The sequence below is a fragment of the Cystoisospora suis genome (assembly GCF_002600585.1).
Source record: "Cystoisospora suis strain Wien I chromosome Unknown contig_1104, whole genome shotgun sequence".
NCBI lineage: Eukaryota > Apicomplexa > Conoidasida > Eucoccidiorida > Sarcocystidae > Cystoisospora > Cystoisospora suis.
Window position 1 is genome coordinate 10479 of NW_027153905.1, and position 18899 is coordinate 29377.

An 18899-nucleotide genomic window follows, 5' to 3' on the forward strand; every position below is an offset into this window, starting at 1 on the left:
CAGCTTCGTGTGGATTCACGCGTATTCATTTATATATATATATGTATATATATATATGTATATGTGTATGAACACGAGCGCGTCTTTTTTTGAGATCGTTCAGTAGAGATACACACCGTGAATGAGTGTTTGAACTGCCATAGCGAGGAGTGCATGGGTGAAAGCACGGAACTGATAAAGGCTAGGTGTTGCGAGCAAACGCATCGTATCGCGTACCTCTAGGCTGGCATCTTGTGAGTGGCATCTCGTTTTCCTCGCAGCAAGCGGATTGTATCTGTACAGAATGTCTACACGTGAAGTGATTTCTGAGTAGTGGCACCATTCAGGGTTCTCCTGTAACTGGCTTCCGGTGTACATTCGCAGGGGTAGGTCTACGAATGTATCTGAAAGCACGTGCCGGTGCTCTCTGGGTAGGCGTACAGGCAATGAAGTCGTCTGTTCAGGAGCCGAAATACTTTTCATCTGCTCGATTCAGCAGAAAGTCTCACAGGGATGAGTTACTCCTCTGTTAGAAGACAAGAAGAACGGTCACCTTCAGTTGCACAGGTTTTTGTTCGAATCCAGCACCCGGCGCGTCGCCGCTTGGCGCACCTGGCGTACGTCCTTAGTTACGTTGGCGAGAGACGGCAGTCGGGTGCGCATCCATGCTATGTAAATAAACGGAAAGACCAGTTCTCTGAGGAACAGTCTACAAATCCTCCGCACCGATCCACGGCAGTCTACGTATCATTCGCTTGCTCTGTAAGAGCTTAACTGATGAATTTTGTAGCTGTTCGCGCATTCAAAGAAGTAGTACGGAGACTTCAGAACTCTCAAGACAAGAACTATACGAAATGGGGAATGGAAACAAGACCTGCTACGTGCTTAGGGTTAGCGAGAAGCGTAACACTAGTGGGCCACAGGAGGCTTCACCACCACTGTACGCGTCCGCACTCCCCAACATGCAGCCCGGACAGGACAGAGTGTAATTTGCTCGCTTACTCTGAGTCGATCAACGGAGTCCGCTGTTCACCTGCAGTCGTCGTTGCCTCTCCTTTGCGCCCCACACTCTAGCGCCACTTAACTCCTGACGGGTTTCCAGGAGAGATTAAGACGGTCCGCGTCGCTGCCGGCGAGGATAGCGTACATCTTCTCTTAGGCGCCGCAGCATCTCTCGCATATCCCTTTCGCCAGGACTCATGGGTTCACGATGACCACTACGTCGTTGCCGCCTCTCTCGGTCCGCCTGCTCGACAGCAACACCTACCACAGCTCTCTGGATTTCCATTTGAACCCGAATTCGCTCCTGTACTCGCCGCAGCTCTCTTCTATCTTGCTCGGCTCGGAGCCGGTGGCGCAGTCTATCGTCCCGCCGCTGCATGCGGGTCTCTGGCTCCGCTGCTAGTCTCCTAAGTTCGTTGAGAAGGGCACTTTCCTCAGCGCTGAAATTCTCAAATCGCGCTGCCGCGGCGCGCCTCGCTGCCTGGAGTGACCGGTAGACACTCAACAGGAGAGCACTTCTCTGCTCAGGATTCCCCGGTCCGTGGCCCGCCAGCTCGGCGTGCCTGCGCTCCAGTGTGGCTACTAAACTTTCAAAGGACTGTAACGCCGCCCGCCGGCGTTTCCTCGCCTCCAAGAGCTGGCGCACCCTCGTTTCAGCAGTCGCGCAAGGCACGCAGAGAACAGGCGATTCCGACCCAGTTACCTCAGGACCGAATACGCCGCACCACACTACTGCTGCTGAAGCTCCGGGAGAGGGACGATGCGGAGCGACGCCTTGGCTCCCGTTCTCGGCACGTGCTACCTGCCGTTGTCCAGCCTGGGCACTTGGGGCTGTAAGGGCTAGCTGGTGACGGGGCAGGTCAGGCTGTCGCATTGGCTGTCCTTGTGAAGGGCTCCCCGACGGTCTGCCTTTCCCACTCTTCCTTCCTTCACTTTCATTGCCAGCAAGACGGCGAGCGACAGAACTCGCTGTCTCAGAACGGGAAACCGAAGCAGCTGCGTCGCCAGTAGACTCGAAACGCGAATGCGACTGGCGAAGAGTGCCCATAGCGACAGTCATACTCCACACACGAGAACCGTCATTCCCGTTTCCTTTCTCTGCACCCCGAGTGGGATCTTGCGCCAGGGCTGTAGTTGGGGGAGTAGCTTTGCACAGCAACAAAAGAAGATTCACGAGCACACTGGCGCAAGCGTGCGCCGGTCCTTCTCGAACGATTGGGGGCCAGGAACTACATAGCTTAGTCTGCACGCAAACCCGTGACCAGGTTTGTGATGTAGCGCTAGCTGACCCATGATGTCCGGGAGAAAGGATTACACCGATACAGGCCGACATGGCATGCGTCACCGTGTCAACGGGTCCTGTTTCTCCTCTGGAGCAACGCGATGTTACTGCTCCGAACCAACTACAAACACGCGAGCCCTTGCCCCCCGCACAACAGTGTGCGTTGAGGGTCTTTCTCACCGGACTTTCCGAGCCGCCCACACTCTGGGCAGATAGTGGGCAGGCGGTGCCAGGACGCGAGACTCGGAAGCGAGAGCAGCGTCGCAGCAATCCTGGGCATTGAGCGGGCGTCACTCGTAGTCACCGCTGAACACTTGCGGAGAAGCTGCCACGAATGAACGATATGCGGTTGCTGCGAACTCAATCACACCACATGGGATGCTACAGCCCATGAATTTAGCGGGAAAGTCGGAGAAGCTCTGTGTCCTTCTCCGATCCAGTTAGCGACGCCACTCAAGTAGGCAACCGCGGTAATTCCGTGCCCGAGCTCAACCGGAGACTTTTTTGTCGTGCTGTCTATGCTAGCCAGCGAGCGACCCCCACAGAGGACGGGCGGGACGCGCTGTAGAAGAGATCGTGGAGACGTTACGCCAGCTAGCCTGACAGCGTGGGCGATCGCGCGGCAAATTTCCCCGGGACGGTGGCACACGTTAGCTGTCTGGAACCCCTCCGACGCCACCACACTTCAGGTCTCGACCAACGGTCGGCAGTCCTCCAGAAAGGCGTGGAAGGCGCGCCCCGTGAAGAATACGGAGACGCAAGATGCAAGCACATATTTGTTTCATGTTGTGCGTTATATTTGTTGCATCTGACAAATCAATTCGTCACACTACAGGCTACTTTCTGCAGCAGTGTTATTTCAGACCAGATAGTGAAAGGCAGCCATCTTTTGACGGCTGGGCCACCGGCCCGGACCCCAGTCCGGCATGTCCGTTGTCTGGAACCTACCCATAGTGCCTGCAGGGCTGAGTGAAGCCTTCTTCAGACCAGTCACTAACGCACACGAGAACATCGCCGGAATGCCTTCTTCAGATCTTTCCGTTGTGTCTAGTCTGCAGTTCTGCAGTGTATGTGCAGTTGCAACAGTTTGCTCCCCGGAGCGCCAGCGACCACCCGGTGGCCAAGCGTGGCCTGTTTCACTCCGTTGCTGAGCGCCTGGAGCCGCAGTTCGCATTCCCGCAGCAGGAGCCGGGGAAGGTATCTCCTTTCGGCGGGAAACAGGGTTCGTCCCCCAGCACGACCACCGAGCCGGGAGCAGCTCTCCTGTCCGGAGTGGAGCCCTCTCATAAGCAAACTGACATGCGTTGCTTGTTGCACCTGAGACCCGTCTGAACACTGCTTTGTCTCCGATTTGAGACAAGTAGAGAGCGCAGGGAGCGCACCGGTACGAGCAAGTACGTTCTTTCCATGCTGATGGCACTGTTCCTTCGTGCACTGGGGCAGAGCTTTACGCCTTGGTCCGCAGTCGGCATGACGTACCAGCCGGGGCGACACCGGACGACACGGGAGCAAAGCGGTTACATGCCAAGTCATACACACTGAGGCCCAGCGACCCCTTCCCCTGGCCCAGCCCAGACAGTAACCCTGGGCCCTTCGGTGTGTCTTAGACATTTTCCAATGTGTCTCTCCTCGCTGGGTCATCCACGCCGCGGGGGCGCTCCGGAAAACAGCTCAGTCGTATCCGTTCACCTCTCCCCCCTTCGTTGTCGACGTCGGGTCGGCGGGTTTCTGATGTCACCAGTTTGTAGGTTCCCGATTCCGCCCCCCGGTTTGAACTGAAACAGAACAACTCTGATGGGCAGACACACGAAGACTTTTCTCTCGGGGGTATCTGTGGCTCTGCCCCGTGTCCTCGTGCCTCGCTCTTCGTGGCATGCTTGAACTTCACTATCCGCTCGCCCCAGTGGAGTGTATCTAGCTGTCCGCCTCCTCTAGGTCGCGCTGTATGTGTCCTTTCTCTGCTATCAGATGGCCTCGTACTGGGCCGAATCGTCGTTTCGACACGGGGGCAAAATTTCCGATCTTCTCCCTGAAAAAGCAAAACGGGACCTGCGGCTTGCTGTCCGGACTGACAATGCGGCAATCAGAAAACGACGGAGTGTTCCGGATCAGAACAACACCGTATTCGCGAGGCCGCACGTGTGAAATGAGATGAAGACTAGACGCAAAAGTACTGCATTCTGCTTAGCTAAGACGAGGCAAGACACACAAGATGTCGGTTACTTTCCACTTTGTCCTGCTTAGTGTGAGACTATCGCTCACTAACACTTCAGGCTGTGTACTCTCCGGTACGGGGACGCGCCACAGATTACGGAAGGCAAATTCGCCACTTCTCAGGACTGAGCCAGTTCGTCAACTATTCTCCTTCGTCGATGTGTATGGGCAGCTGTCCATACACATCGGCCTTCACCACCTTCCTTTGAGAGAAACATGCCTGTCCTCATCCCAGCTTCCCCCCTTTTAATCGCTGTCCCCCGCATTTCCAAAGAACTGTGTTCCAGTGAACTGCTCTTTGTAGCCTCTCCTCCCCACCCACCACCCTTGGCTTCTTGAGGGACGCTGAGCTTCACCATCCGATATAGTGCAGCCGAGGGAAGAAGCTTGCAGCTATCCCAGCGTCCCACACCACTGATTTCAGAGAAACGGGGCAGGGATGTTCCTGCTCCACCCCAGCCACGAGGACAGCTGACACAATGAGAGCTGCAGGTCAAACTCGACGAAGGAGCACCGCCTTCCACTTTCTGCTCGTGCTGCAGCATTGCTGGACACACCTAGGGCGACGGCACTCCTCCTCCCGTGCACGAGATGGTGATCAGAAGCATCAATGGAGACGCGGTCTCCGCACGTAGTACTTACTCGGGCACGCGGAATCTCCGGCGTAGCTGGACCTCGAGGGCGGCGTGACGGAAACAGCCTCGTGCCGAGCTTTTCGTGTGCGCCCCGGCTCCGCGAGCCTACCACGCGCAGCCAGTCGCTTACTCTGATGAAATTAGTGGAGTCCGTTGTCCGCCGGCGGTCTCTCCCGGTCTACCAGGCGCGCTCCACTGAGGTCCCTCTCACTCCTGCCAGGGAATGTGGGAGAGATCAAGGGGGTCCTCGTCTCTGGCGGCGAGGGAAAACCAGATCCATATGCTCGCGTTGCAGAACCCGCCGGTGGTACCTTTCCCGAGGACTCATCGCTTGTCGCCTGCCTGCAGCCGCTTCGCGTTGAGCTCTCTCTGCTTCCAGCCCAGCCACAAGCGCAGCCCTCCTTTGGGCCGCCGTAAGAAGCCGCACTGCTGCCCAAAATCGAAGATGCTCTCTCAGTTGCTGGTGGGCGCCCAGACCTTGACGGAGTGAAGCATCCGCCTGTTCCGCCTGAGCCTGTCGGTCTGCCGCCCGCCTCGCAATCTCCTGGCGTAAAGAACCTTCTCTGGAACGAAGGTCCTCGACGCGCGCAACGGCACGCCTGGCTTCTTCGAGGTCCCGGTGTATACGCAGCCGAAGAGCACGTCTCTCCCACGGATCCCCCGGCCCAGCGCGCGACAGCCCCGAGAGCCTGCTCTCGAGAGCCGCCAGCTGCAATGTGACAGCTGCCTGTCTACGGAAGCGACGCTGTCTCAGCGCTGCGGCTTCTTGTGCGATCGCCTCAACTGCTGCGCAAGGCCCACAGCAGGCCGGCGTCCCTGAGGTAGATGGTTGACGCCCGAACAACCCTTCCCATGCTGAAGCTGCAGCGGCTCCAGTACACGCAGGGTGTCCGGCAGTACTCTGATTCCCGGCCTGTTCAGCTGGCGATGCCTGGCCTCGATCCTCTCCACCAGGCTGAGCACCTGGGGGTCGAGGACGAGCTACGGAATGGCGCGCAGACTCGCGACGCCTGCTACCCAGCCGGACGGGTCCTCCACCTGGAGACCTCCTCGCCTGTCTAGTGTCCGGGCTCTCCCGTCCTTCATCTTCACCACCAGCAAGACGGCGAGCGACAGCACTGGTCGCTTGAAAACGAGAAACGGTAACCGCTGTACCGAAACTCGCCTGCGACTCGCGAAGAGTGCTGGTAGTGACAGTCAGGCTCCGCACACTGGTGCTGTCATCAGGCGTCTCCTTCTCCCCGTCAGGGATGAGCCTTAGTGCCGGTGACGGGGTAGGCGGTGTAGCTCTGCAACAGCACAAAGAAAACAGTCAGCACCACACGACGGCACACCTGTGTGTCTCATCAAGACGGTCAGAAGGTCAAAATTACAGCTGCTAGGACTCAGCACGCGAGCGAATGTGTGACTCAGTCCTAGCTGGCGAAACGTGTTGTCTGCGCTGAAACATCAAGCCAACCCACGCTGGGCTCGCACGGGTCATCACGGCAAAGCACAGAGTGCTGTTTCTCTTCTCGACGGAGCGCAATGTTTCTGCTGTGGACCGGCTCGGACCCCGTCACCCCTGGCCTCTGCATGAGTGTCTGCATTGACGGTCGTTCTCACCGAACTCCCAGAGCCACCCACCGGCTGGCCGGATAGAGGAGCGGTGGTGCCGACAACGCGCGGCTCGTAGGCAGTAGCAGTGCCGCGCGGATAAGCCCGAACATTGGTCCAGCCGCACCGCCCGACACCCATGAAGAACCCTCTGCAAACGGACTCGGTCACACCGCAACGGCTACGCACCTCACGGACGATCAGGAGTGGGACAAGCCCAATCTTCTCTTTTCGATCTGGGTTAGCGACGCCGCTCGAGCCGCCAATCCGATTTAGCGACGCCCCCCGGGCCACCGAACGCAGTAATGCGCGGGGGTTCAACCAGCGACTTCTTCCGGCGCCGCCTACTCCTGGCGCTGTGACACCGCTCTCCAAAAACGGGCGGGGCGTGCTGACGGAGGGACCCTGAAGACGTTACGCCAGCTAGCCTGACAGCGTGGGCGGTCGCTCGGCAAATTCTCCCGGGACGGTGGCACACGTTAGCTGTCTGGAACCCCTCCGACGCCGCCGCACTTCAGGTCTCGACCAACGGTCGGCAGTCCTCCAGAAAGGCGTGGAAGGCGCGCCCCGTGAAGAATCCGGAGACGCAAGATGCAAGCACATATTTGTTTCATGTTGTGCGTTATATTTGTTGCATCTGACAAATCAATTCGTCACACTACAGGCTACTTTCTGCAGCAATGTTATTTCAGACCAGATAGTGAAAGGCAGCCATCTTTTGACGGCTGGGCCACCGGCCCGGACCCCAGTCCGGCATGTCCGTTGTCTGGAACCTACCCATAGTGCCTGCAGGGCTGAGTGAAGCCTTCTTCAGACCAGTCACTAACGCACACGAGGAACAATGCCGGAATGCCTTCTTCAGATCTTTCCGTCGTGTCTAGTCTGCAGTTCTGCAGTGTATGTGCAGTTGCAACAGTTTGCTCCCCGGAGCGCCAGCGACCACCCGGTGGCCAAGCGTGGCCTGTTTCACTCCGTTCCAGAGCGCCTGGAGCCGCAGTTCGCATTCCCGCAGCAGGAGACCGGGAAGGTATCTCCTTTCGGCGGGAGGCGAGGTTCGTTCCTCTACACTCCGCACCGGAGAGAGCTGCTTCCGGTCTCACAGAACCACGATGTACTGAGTCGCTTGTCGCTTCGTGAGACGCGTCTGAATGCTGCACCGTCTCCGGGGTGAGAAAACAGGGAGCGCACACGCCCAATCAAGTATTTTTTTCCCTTTCTTGATGTAGTACTGTTCCTCCCTGCACTGGTGGGCCAGAGCTTGACGGCTTGGTCTGTGCCTCACGCCGTGCCGGCGGAAGCGAGGCGGAACGGTATGACGGCACAGCAGTTCCACGTCAACTCATACACGGTGAGGGCCGACGAGCCCTGGCCCTGGCGCAGCCCGCGGTTCTAACGCCAAGCCCCTCGCTGCCTTTGTCGCACATCTCCCAGTCTGTCTGTCCTCGGTGCGTCATCGACGCCACGGGGGCGCTATGGGAGACTGCACAGTCGCTGTCCGTCTCCCTCTCCCTTCTCCGTTGCCGACGTCGGGTCCGCGAGTTACTCATGTCACCAACTTGTAGCTCCGTAGTTCCGAGCTCCCCCCCGGTAACCGGCGGATTAGAACGCTGGTGAGAAGATGCATAGACTCACACTTTTGGATGTTTGTGGCTCTGTTTCCTGTCTCCGTGTGCCACTGTTCGTGCCACGCTCGGGCTGTGCCCTTGGCTCGCTGTTGTGCCCATCTCTGCTTCTTCTGCGACCCGCCCTGCGTGTGCCCTCATTTTTCTTCTACTAGGAGCCCTCGTGACGAGGGAGAGCAGTAGGAACTGTGGACTAACCACTCCTGTAGGAGCCACAGAATTACGGTGTTGCACGGAAGCAACAAAGGCAACAAAAGAAAGCTGCGTATATCCATCCAGACAAGCAATTCAACAACCAACAGCGACGACATGTTCCGTATCACGAAAAACGGATCCGCGACGGAGGTGTGAAATCAAACGAGGACGAGACACAAAGATACACATACCGAATGCTTGCCAGTTTTTTCTTCTTCGTATGAGAGCATCACTCACCAACTGTTGAGCTCTATATCGCCAGCTATGCGGACGTTCTACAGATGAGAGATGAGAAACCACCCCCACTTTCAGAATGAAGCGGTCCGTTCAACGATACTTTGTCGTTTTGCATAAACAGCTGCCCATACACCTCCGCCTTTATCACCTCCCTTTACCCATGTATTTCCTCCCAGTATCAGATCTCTACCTTTGCGTCTTCCTCCCGCTCCCCCTATGGCACAACTTTCATCAGCCTCTTCTTTCTCCGTGTTGCTGCCGACTTTGGTTACCAAGTCTTTTCCCATTTGGCCGTCAAGCCATTGGCCCTCCTCCAGAGCATCCGGTGCAAGCAGCCTTGGAATATGAAAGTCTTTCAGCGAGGAACCTACTAAATGACCTTGCTGCTGTTCGTCAGCCAGCTGTTGTTCATGCTCAAGTTGTTTGACACGCATGTGGGTCTGCACAAGTCTTTTCGCGTTAGCGGCCGCTGTTGGTAAGGCCTGCGCTCCTCCTCCATAATCAGTAGCTCCGCTGTCTCCTCCGAGACCCCCACCAGGTGTGTAATAGTCATAGTCACCGAGATCGACATTCCATAGAATCGAGGAAGAGTACGGACTACTGTCAGTCAATTCATTCAAGAGAGGAAAGTTCAGTTTTTGGATCCCCCCTCGTGTCATTGGATTATGTCCCCCTGTGGTGTTTATCTGTAAGTCGCCGAGTAAGATGACGGAATACTGCTGCGGAGTTGGATGAAAAGAGAATGATAATGACGATGATTCTCCGTCAGTCTCGGAACCGCGGGCAGGGTGTTCTGAAGACTGTAGCACCTTGCCACCGTAGCTAGTTATAGCAGTAGAAGCAGAAGGCACCGAAGGCCTGGGGACAAGGAGACAGTTTTCTTTATTCAGGACTGGAGAGGATGACGACAGAGCAAGGGCCAAAGTTTGAGCTGAGTGCCTCTCGTCCCCGGCGTATGCGTTTCCGCCTCCAGAAGCTGTTCTTGCGCCACTCCCACCCAGAGCTGAAATATCGGAACAGGGGCCTCTTAAGGCATTCTTTTCTTGTTGGGTAAAGTCAAGAAACAAGGTTGGTAGTGACTTCCTGAGTACCTCCGGCTTACAGGAGGAGAATCCTGAGACATCCCAGACCCGAACTGCCCCCTCTGCACCGCCAGACACTAATAGATTACGGAACGACAGAGAGGTACCTCGGTCTTCTTTTCCAACAGACCCTTTTCGAGATCGTGAATCCACCGAGGAGGCAGACACAGGAGAACCACGCTGGTCTTGATCACACGTAGCTTTTCCCGTTTCATCGCTGTCCCCCCCCTTCGACAGGGATTCGTGCCCCAGTGAGTTTCTCTTTGACGAGTTCTCCTCTTTGCGTGCCGCACTCACAGACATTGAGCTTTTAGGCTTCGACAACGCAAGGAACTGCAGACTTTGAACACTTGACCTGTGGGCTTTCCACACCCCTACCAGTTTTACAGGTGCCTTCGGGAATAACGCAGGTATATCTTCGTATGCCAGAATAGGATCTGACACAATGGTATTACTATCCCCATATAGTCCTTGCCCCATAGGCTGCTGAAAGTGGGGCAGGGGCGTCACCACTCCAGGCGGGGGAAGAGGAAGAGAACAGGAAGAAGCGGAACTGGCTGTTGAACTCAATGACGAGTGCCCCCTTTCATTTCCGGAACCTACACTACTGCTGTTGACTACAGTGAGGGCAGTCATGCTTTCTTTTCTTTGGCATGCCGGAGAAGTGCCATTTTCTTTTCCTTGTCGAGGAGGAGAAGTCCCATTGAGGACGCTGTCTGAAGTTCGCGAGGTGTCATTTGTATCTAAGAAAGAACTAGCTCCTCTCTGGCTGTCTCTTCTGTGTGGTGATTGCGCCATACCCGGAAGACTACTGTTTGGATCATCAGCTCGAGAAGAAGCGGTAACCCCGGGGGTACGACCACCGCTAGTCAGCAGAGGAGGAGAAGCTTGGAAAGTCCCAGCTGAAGCCTCCCACGTGCTGTCTTCCGTGGGTCCTGGTGCTGTGATAGTACCGCCCCGATTTCTCACGTGTCTGCCAAGTGACTCTCTACTAAGTCCTACAAAAGAAAAGAGGAGAACAGAACCTACGCTCCGAGCAGCGCCAAGAGAAGAAAGACAAGGCAAACAAAACTAGACTCTAGACATACGTCGTAGCCGGCCAGTTTTTTCTACAGCGAAATCAGAACAGTGAAAGGTTTTCGCGTCCAGTCCTCGGGAACATACCCCCCCCCTGTCCCCTTCCCTTCTCCACGCCTTCATGGAAGAGAAGAATAAGAAAAGGGAGAAAAGATATGTCTTGGACACCGGAAGCACGCCTTGACTTTTTTCTCTTGTGTAGGATGCCCGCTGCTCAGGTCTAGACACCTCAATATACTTAATATTTTCCCTTTCGCCGTCCTACAATCGACTACACGGCCAAGAAGGCTAGTTTATGGAGCTATAAGAAGGCGTTGCAGGGGCATTCAATCAGTCGAACACCAAGTCTCGTGGAAGTCGTACCTACCGTTTCCTTTGGCAGGATCGGGCTAGAGACTCCGGCTGCGAAACGAGATCGTTTCTAAACTGGACACTCGAACATACGTTATGGTCCCGCGCTGTGCTGAATATCACAGCGGATTCCGGTCCTTCAGCTACACGTGCACGCCTTCAGCTAAGCCAGAAATCACACTGTACTCGGGAAAAGACAGGCATACTATCTATTCCACAGTACCTCCTTAGATACGCATCTTCTTGGCGGTCTCGCCGAAGACAGGGTGCGCTTCTTTGAGCTCACCTGCTGTTTCATCAGTAGTGGCCCAAAACGTATCGGCGGCTTTGTCAAAAACACCGTTGTCCATCACGGCCTCTCTTATTAAAGAGTGTCTCACTGCTGGCCTGGCACTCCGCTGTCTTCCGCCCCATCCTCCTGCTCCACCTCCCCCTGAGGAACCCCCGGAGCCGCCCAGGAGACCCTGCTGTGGCATAAATGTTACCGATGCACTTGGAGAAGCTACCGCTTCTCCGTTCATGTGTTTTGCAAAGTTCTGCTGTTGTTGAACCACTCGTCGAAAGAGACTCGCCGTGCTTTCTCGGAGATCTTCTCTGTACACCCGATGGGGCTGCCAGTCAGCTTTAGGTTTGACGGGTCCCGTCTCCCGTAGGAGGGAGAGCAAAACAGATACATCCCATACACGGACACGTCCTTTCTCATCACCTGCGAAAATCAAAATTTCTCCTCGACTCGCCGAATGAACGTTTTCGCCCTCGCCCCCCCCGTGTTCTGTTGCTCTCTGGATTAGGCGACCTCGCATCGGCTGGTGTACAGAAGGTGAAACGCTTCCTCCTTGCTGAGGCGATCCTAGAGTTCCACGGGAAAGTCGTGAGCCTCCCTCCTCTGCAGGTGGCTCACTACCATCTGTAGTCGTTAAAAAGGTTGTAGAGTGGGGCGTCGGGGGTATCTCCTCTTGTCTCTCACTCTTCCCGGTTGCTCCTTGTTTGCTGTCCGGGGGAGAAGACGACACGGTAGCAGTCCGTTCGCGCGGACTACAGATGGGAGATGGCGTCGCCGACCCTGTCCACGCACGTTTCACTTCATACGTAGAAATAGCGGAGGGTCCTTCGGCGAAACGTATAGATCTTCCACTGTTGTTTGGGGTATTATTTGGACTGGGACGGCCTGCGGTTTCTTGTATCCGGCAAAAGGATGCCAACGCCGTCAAAGGCGTAGTTTCACTAACTCTCTCCATATCTACAAGACGTACGAGTAGCAGATTCAGTGAGAGGCCTCCGGCCGTCGCTGCTGCTACTCCAGGAGAAAAGGATTTAGCTGTTGTAGCGATTCCAAATAATTTAGCGGCTCTTTCCCCTCCTGAACTGCTGCTAGGACTCAGGCCTGCGACGGCTGCCGCAGAACGCATATTGCTCTTGCCGCCCCCGGCACCACTACGACCACCAGCTGAGAACGTTCCAGTGGGACAAGAGGGATTAAGCTGGACCTTCTCTGTTTCCGGTTGGCCTGACGCAGCCCCCAGTGAAGAGAAATTCCTCTCCTCACATGAAGAAAGCGAGTTCTCCGCGCTGCTTGCTTCGGCACCACCTGACAGGGGCAATGACGACTGGACTGGACCGGCTGCGGAACCACGTCCACTTCCGTTACGCTGTCCAGCTGCGTCGTTCTCTTCGCTGTCGGGGGTCGGCCACGCTCCTTCTCTTTGTATTAGCTGAGCAGCACCTGGTAATTTTGCAGCAGATGTGCTTCTTGTGGTAGCTGCCGTATCACATAGAGGCTCGCCGCTGTGAGACGCAAGACAAGTTGAGTTTCCCGGCGTATTTGCACCGAGTAAAGAGCTAGTGTTGCCATTGGGAACAGATACACCAGTCATGCCTGCTAACAGAGTAGAAGCAGCTTGGGGTCCAAGCACAGGAGACGGAAGAGCCTCCAGTACACGAATGGCATGTGGATGGGGGGGCAATACCCAAATGCATATTGTGCCACCTGCGTCAGCAGAACAGAGAAGAGGGAGGGGGTCGATAAACGAAAGAGCCGATAGGTCATACTTGTGCCCAAAGAGGCTTGTGACCCGTCGAAGTCTCTCGTAGTCCCAAACAAAAATAGCACAGTCAGCCCCTCCGGTCGCCAACAGCCCCGAGCGCCTGCTGAAAGCACAGCAGGTTAAGTCACCCAGATGTGCATTCTTCACCATGCGCCAGATCTTGTTGTCTCCTCCCTTCTGAGGCGAGTTGCCGAGGGCCGCCTGAGGCACGTCAGGTGAAAGGCTGCACTTGTAACGATTACCACTAATGGTTTCCCCTCCCCTTCTCTTCGAAGGAGACCTGCGAGCAGAAGCCGTAGACCTTTCGCTGCCTTCGGCTCCGGTAGTTACATTGCCGGTACAAACCAGGCTATGATTTTGTGGTCTCCCTCTGTCTCCTTCACTCCTGTCTCCTCCCTGTCTCCTTCCGGAAGTAGCCGGAGAGGAAGCTCCTGGTGAGTGAGGCCACTCCAAACCTAGTGACTGTAATCTATTTCTGGGATTGGTTGTTCCTTTTCCGCCTGCAAGAGTAGGACCAAGTGAACATTTGCGCGTGGCCGCAGATGAGTTACAGGGGCCGTCGTCGTGCACAACAATTGATCGGTCCCAAGACACAGAGATCAGGTTCCTGTCCCCGCCCTCAGCATACAAGATCTGAGAGACCTCCGCCCCATGGCTGGAGAACCGCTGCATCAGCTGGCCTGTGCAGACACTATAAGCACAGATACACCCTGACTGATCTGCTACAAACACCTTTCGCCCTTTTTCATCTAAACAGATGTCGCTGATCGCATGCTCAGCGCCTTTACAAACGTGCTCGATCGAGGAGACCAGTGCACCCGTGCACAGATCCCAGACGCGCAGGTGCCTTCCTCCTGCCGTAACCAGGACCCGTACTACCAAGTGAGCTACAGCCTTCACAAGGAGAGGTTCGGTCTCTCCTCCAATAGAGACGCCGCCCAGAGGTGTACGATGCTTCCCTGCCGGGGGCGGAGAGACAGCCAGGGGGCCCGTCTGCTGTCCCAAGGAAGAGAACCGACTTAGTCCGGCGCCCTGCCCTTTCGCACCACCCCGTGTACCAGCGTTTCCGTTCTCGTTAGCTAGTTCTAAGCTGTCTTGTACCAAACCATGGGTAAGCGCAACAACTTTTTTTCCCGCACATAGCAAAGCGTTGTGCTCCGGCAGGGCTACAACCGCTCGCACTACTGGCAGCTCTTCCGTCACAAGGGTCTGCAGGCACGCCGAGGTGCTTAGGTCCCACGTTTTGATAATACCCTCCGAGTCAAACGACACGAACTGGCGGCTGTTGGCGCCTAGCATGCATATACTGATCACGGGAGCAGAGTGGCCCCGAATAGTGTGTAGCTTCTTGCCGACGTACGGATTCCAGGCCACCAACTTGTAGTCGAACCCACCGGAAAGAAGGACACGGTTCGGCGCGTCGAAGCAGAGCGCTTTCACCCCCCTTATGTGGCCGTCCAAGGTTCGCTTGAGCTCGCCAGTGGTGGGTTCCCACAGATATATTTTTGCGTCCATTCCACATGTAGCTAACAAATCCATCGCCTCTAGTTCTTCGAACGCTGTCACGATGTCTGCGTGGGCCCTGAACTGCCTCCACCGCATGAGATGAGCCTGCGGTTCTTGCGGCACGTAGCCACCCTCAGACCCTCCTCCGGATGGAGAGTGGCAGCCGTTCCTCGGCTGCGCACCCCCTAACGTCAGCCTCGTTGTACTGACACCCGACTGTGCGCCTTCCCCAGCAGATCCCTGGGCATGTTGAATGGCACGTACCCGAGATTTCACTGAAGGTGCTCCACAGCCCCATCCCGGAACACCAATGTTTGTCCTTTCGCCTCGTGCAAGCGAGGCTGAGCGCGGTGACGAACTCGATTCGGGAAGTCGGTTGTCCACACTTCTGTAGTGACTCGTCGTGTTTTGGCGAGAGTCTTTTTCGCGGTGTGGACCAGCCCCAGCGCTACTGGGGACACTGCTCAACAAGCTCGGGCTCCTTTGTGGTCGCAGCCGGCCAGAGGACCCCTTCAAAGTGTTGCTACCCTCGCTGAATGAACTCAGATCCGTTGCAGAGAGAGTCGCGTCCAACCCCCCGCCTCCCCGACTGCCGGACAAAGCCGAGCTGGATGGGCGAGAGCCTCCACAGGCAGCGTCCCCTGAAGAAAGCGTAGCTGAGGTTACTCTCAATCCTTTGCCTCGCGAACTGGGAGGCTGGGCTTTCGCAAGAGGGCCCTGCGATGACGAGGCATCCCCCCCCTCCTCTGCAGCTTGGCGTTCTATCGAATTCTGCGGATGCCTACTGCCCAACACAACTGAGGGACGACCAGACGCTGTAAACGAGTCGAAAAGAGAAAGCCCATCTGGGTCCGACGTGAAGAACCCGCTTCTGCTTGGTATCTTTGTCTGTGAGCTCACTCTCCGCCCAGGGTTCTTCCCGGCAGCAGACTGCCTCTTTCCTGCTGGTGTCCCTCCGGATTGTGGAACAGATCCGAATGCGGAGTTCGCCTTATCGCTGCTGCGGACAGAGAATTGCTGGGATCGTCCCGCAGATCCTGCAGAGTGGCTCGAGGCCGGCAGCTGACGTGTAGAAGAAAGCGCGTAGTTTGAGCTACCATAACTTCCAGAGAGTGTTGGCAGTTGTAGGGACATAGCGCCAGTGCCGAGCCGCGCCGGAGTAACAAGTCCGCCGAGGTCGATGGCCTCCCCCACAGCTCCGCGAACCCGATGGCTGTCACCTGCGTCGTCCAAGGCTCCACCACTCGCTGATCCAGCCCCGGGTGAACATATCAGCTCCAGATCCCACGCGTATATGGAACCCTCGTGATCCGCAGAGTAAAGCCAAGGACGGGATACAGAGGGAAAAAAGACGATTTGCGAAGTGCGTGTTTTGAAGGTACGAGTGACACGCCACGGGTCATCTCCAGGAGGCCTTCCAACGGTTGTACTCCTTCCTAGAGGGCTTGTTTTTCTAGAGTTTGCACTTGCAGAAAGTGGCTCTAAGTTACGCTTTCTTCCTCGACTAGCTTTCGGACCCATGACATTTGACTGCCTGTTCACTGCACCACGCATATCATAAAAAGTGAGGGATAGGTCGGCGGCGGCTACCACCAGGTGGTGCACAAGGGGGCAGTAGGCAACGGCCGTGATGTTGAACTGATGCTGTAGAGGGGGCTGATCTGGTACTGGGAGGAGCTGGGGAGAAATGAGCTCAACTGTCTTTGAGTGCTCCTCGTAATAAAAGATTATGTCCAAACCTATCAAAGGGTCACAAGCGGGGGCAAGTCGTTCGATTGGTGACAGGTGAAGACGCGAGTCGCATAGATCGGTCTTTTCCAACCGCTGCATGTGCAAGCGCCTGAGTGCGTCCTCATTCCTTCCACGATCTACAATGAACGTTGTGAACGCCTCCCATGAAATCTTCTGAGCATCGTCCACATCAATCAGATCGAACAACTCCATGAGCCGGCCCCCCGCGGAAAGTTCTTGTTCTATAGTCTCATGGTAGTCTTGGAGCGCAGCCACGCTGCCCCGGGCCCGAACCCATGATCCCATCAAGTCCTGATTGCCTGCGTCCCCTACTAGGCTCACAGCACGTCCTTTGTCTCTTTCTCTTGGTGCAACAGGATGTCTCCGGGCCCCCGATCCTGACAAGAGGCGAGCACCCAGCAGCGACGCGTCGGCAGACTCTTTGGTCCCGGCCGCGTTGTATGCAGGGACAGACAGCCGGGTGCTGGAGACGTAACCTTCCGCTGTTGGCACAATTGCAAGATGGTGGTCGACTTCGCGTGCTGCGGCAGAGGCACCGCCCCCCACGGCAGAAGGCGGTTCGGAGACGGCATCAGGAGGTCGGTCGGGATCTGAATCTTGCCCGTTGCGAAGTTGGCGCAGCAGGATGTGAATGAATTCTGCAACATCAACTTCTCCGTTCCGGGCAGCGAATTCGTACTGAATCTCGGCAACCTTTTGATTCGTCAGACTGTCCAGGATTTCCGCTTCACTCAGCACGCCCTGGCGCCTCCGCTGCACTCTTAGGAGCTGGCAAGGAGCCTCGAGATCCTCTACGGCATTGACAGGCTGTTCCGCAGCCCTCTGTCTCTGCGCTTTTGCTGGGTGGCACTCCCCCTCGTGTTCCAATGCAAGTAGCTCCAGGTGTAGTCCGCCAGAGGACCCAAAAAGGAGATGTGACTGTGGTTGCTTGGGTGCATCCAGGAGCGCAAAGCGGCGGTCAATCCTCCGGTCGTCCGCGGTCGCCGACGAGCTGTTACGACCTGCCGGAAGGGCCGGCAGCTGTGCGGTCCCGGTGATAGCGTGATAGGTTGGCAGTCCTTGGCGTCGCGGGGGGAGGGCCACATGGTGGGAGGCACCCGGCTTCTTAGCTGGGAGGTCCAGAAGAGGTGGAGAAAGGGGGTGAAGCCCCTCTTCATCTTGGCGGAGTGTGTAATAACACTCCGCGAAAGTGTTGACAAGAGCTTCCCATGCGCTGCTGACTGCAGCCTCTTTGTGTTCACGTCGCGCCCGGCGGCGGGTGTTCCGAGCAGCTTGGTTCTTCGTCGCGGAGATGGCTGAGCGCGTCCTTGACTGGCTAGAAGGCCTCTCCAACAAAAGAGACGCACCACGTGACTCGGATGGTAGCTGGGGCCCGTCGGCTGCTGGAGAAGCCGGTGGATCCGACATCGTTCAACAACACGGGAATAAGGGCGTATGCCGCATTGTGACAAAGCTCACGTGTGAGGAGTGGAGTTACTCACACTGAGGAAACAGATTCGAATACACGCCAGAACGCAGGGCGATCAGCGGTTTCCATGCTGCAGCCGAACTCTGGAGTGGGGAGGTGTGGTTGCTACAGGAGAACGTTTGGCCGTACCGCGTACGATCAAGTGACCGTACTAACTGCTGGCCGTCATCGTTGCAGAAGGTGGATGTTACATTAACGTCGCGTGTAGACTCTCATCCACAAGAAAGGGACGTACACTGCAGCACCGGTATTTCGTACGCGTTCTAAGACGTGATCAGTAGGAAGGGCCGCGTCCGAGTGGGAGGGACATTTCTCTCTCCTCTCGACGAGCGGCCGTGACGGGGAGCCGAACGACCACTTCCTGCACTGTTTATCCAGCAGCGAAACGCATTTTCTTTTTCCCGACAACTGCGAATCCTTAGCAAACTCCCAAGCAAAAATGACCTGAGAGCGGGTTGTCAACGGTCTGAGCATGTCTGAGAAGAGAACTTGGGGCGCCTCGGATCACGGCAGCCGAAGCAGCCGCAGCCTGCAGGGACGAGGCTACCCGGCCTGTTTCAGCCTTCTGCAGCATCGATTCAAAAGTGCGTGGCGACAGATCGGAAAGGTTCACATCGTGCCGCGAGGTCCGCAGAGGAGCGAGAGGGCCTTCTGCAGGTTGCGTTCCTGCATGTCCGCATCGTAGAGCGGCGACTTGCTTTGTGAAGTTAGGTCGGGTTCCGACGTCGTCTATCCATGAATCCTACAAACGGACGGTCAGTGGGGCCCCCCGCAACTCGGGGCTTCCTTCGTAGTATCGATTCGGCACACCGAGCACACCTGGTGCTGCGCTAGTCGATCTTTCCCGAAGACTGGA

General features: G+C 56.4%; 1 protein-coding gene across 1 annotated transcript; it reads right to left on the bottom strand.

Annotated features, from left to right (window-relative positions):
• Positions 1–8833: 8833 nt before the first annotated feature.
• CSUI_002678 (wd g-beta repeat-containing protein) lies at positions 8834–17982 on the bottom strand (the record flags this gene model as incomplete). The annotated part of the gene is made up of 2 exons (XM_068062877.1): positions 8834–10842; positions 11559–17982. The coding sequence occupies 2 exons, from the start codon at positions 17980–17982 to the stop codon at positions 8834–8836; spliced, it is 8433 nt and encodes a 2810-aa protein (XP_067925148.1).
• Positions 17983–18899: the final 917 nt, after the last annotated feature.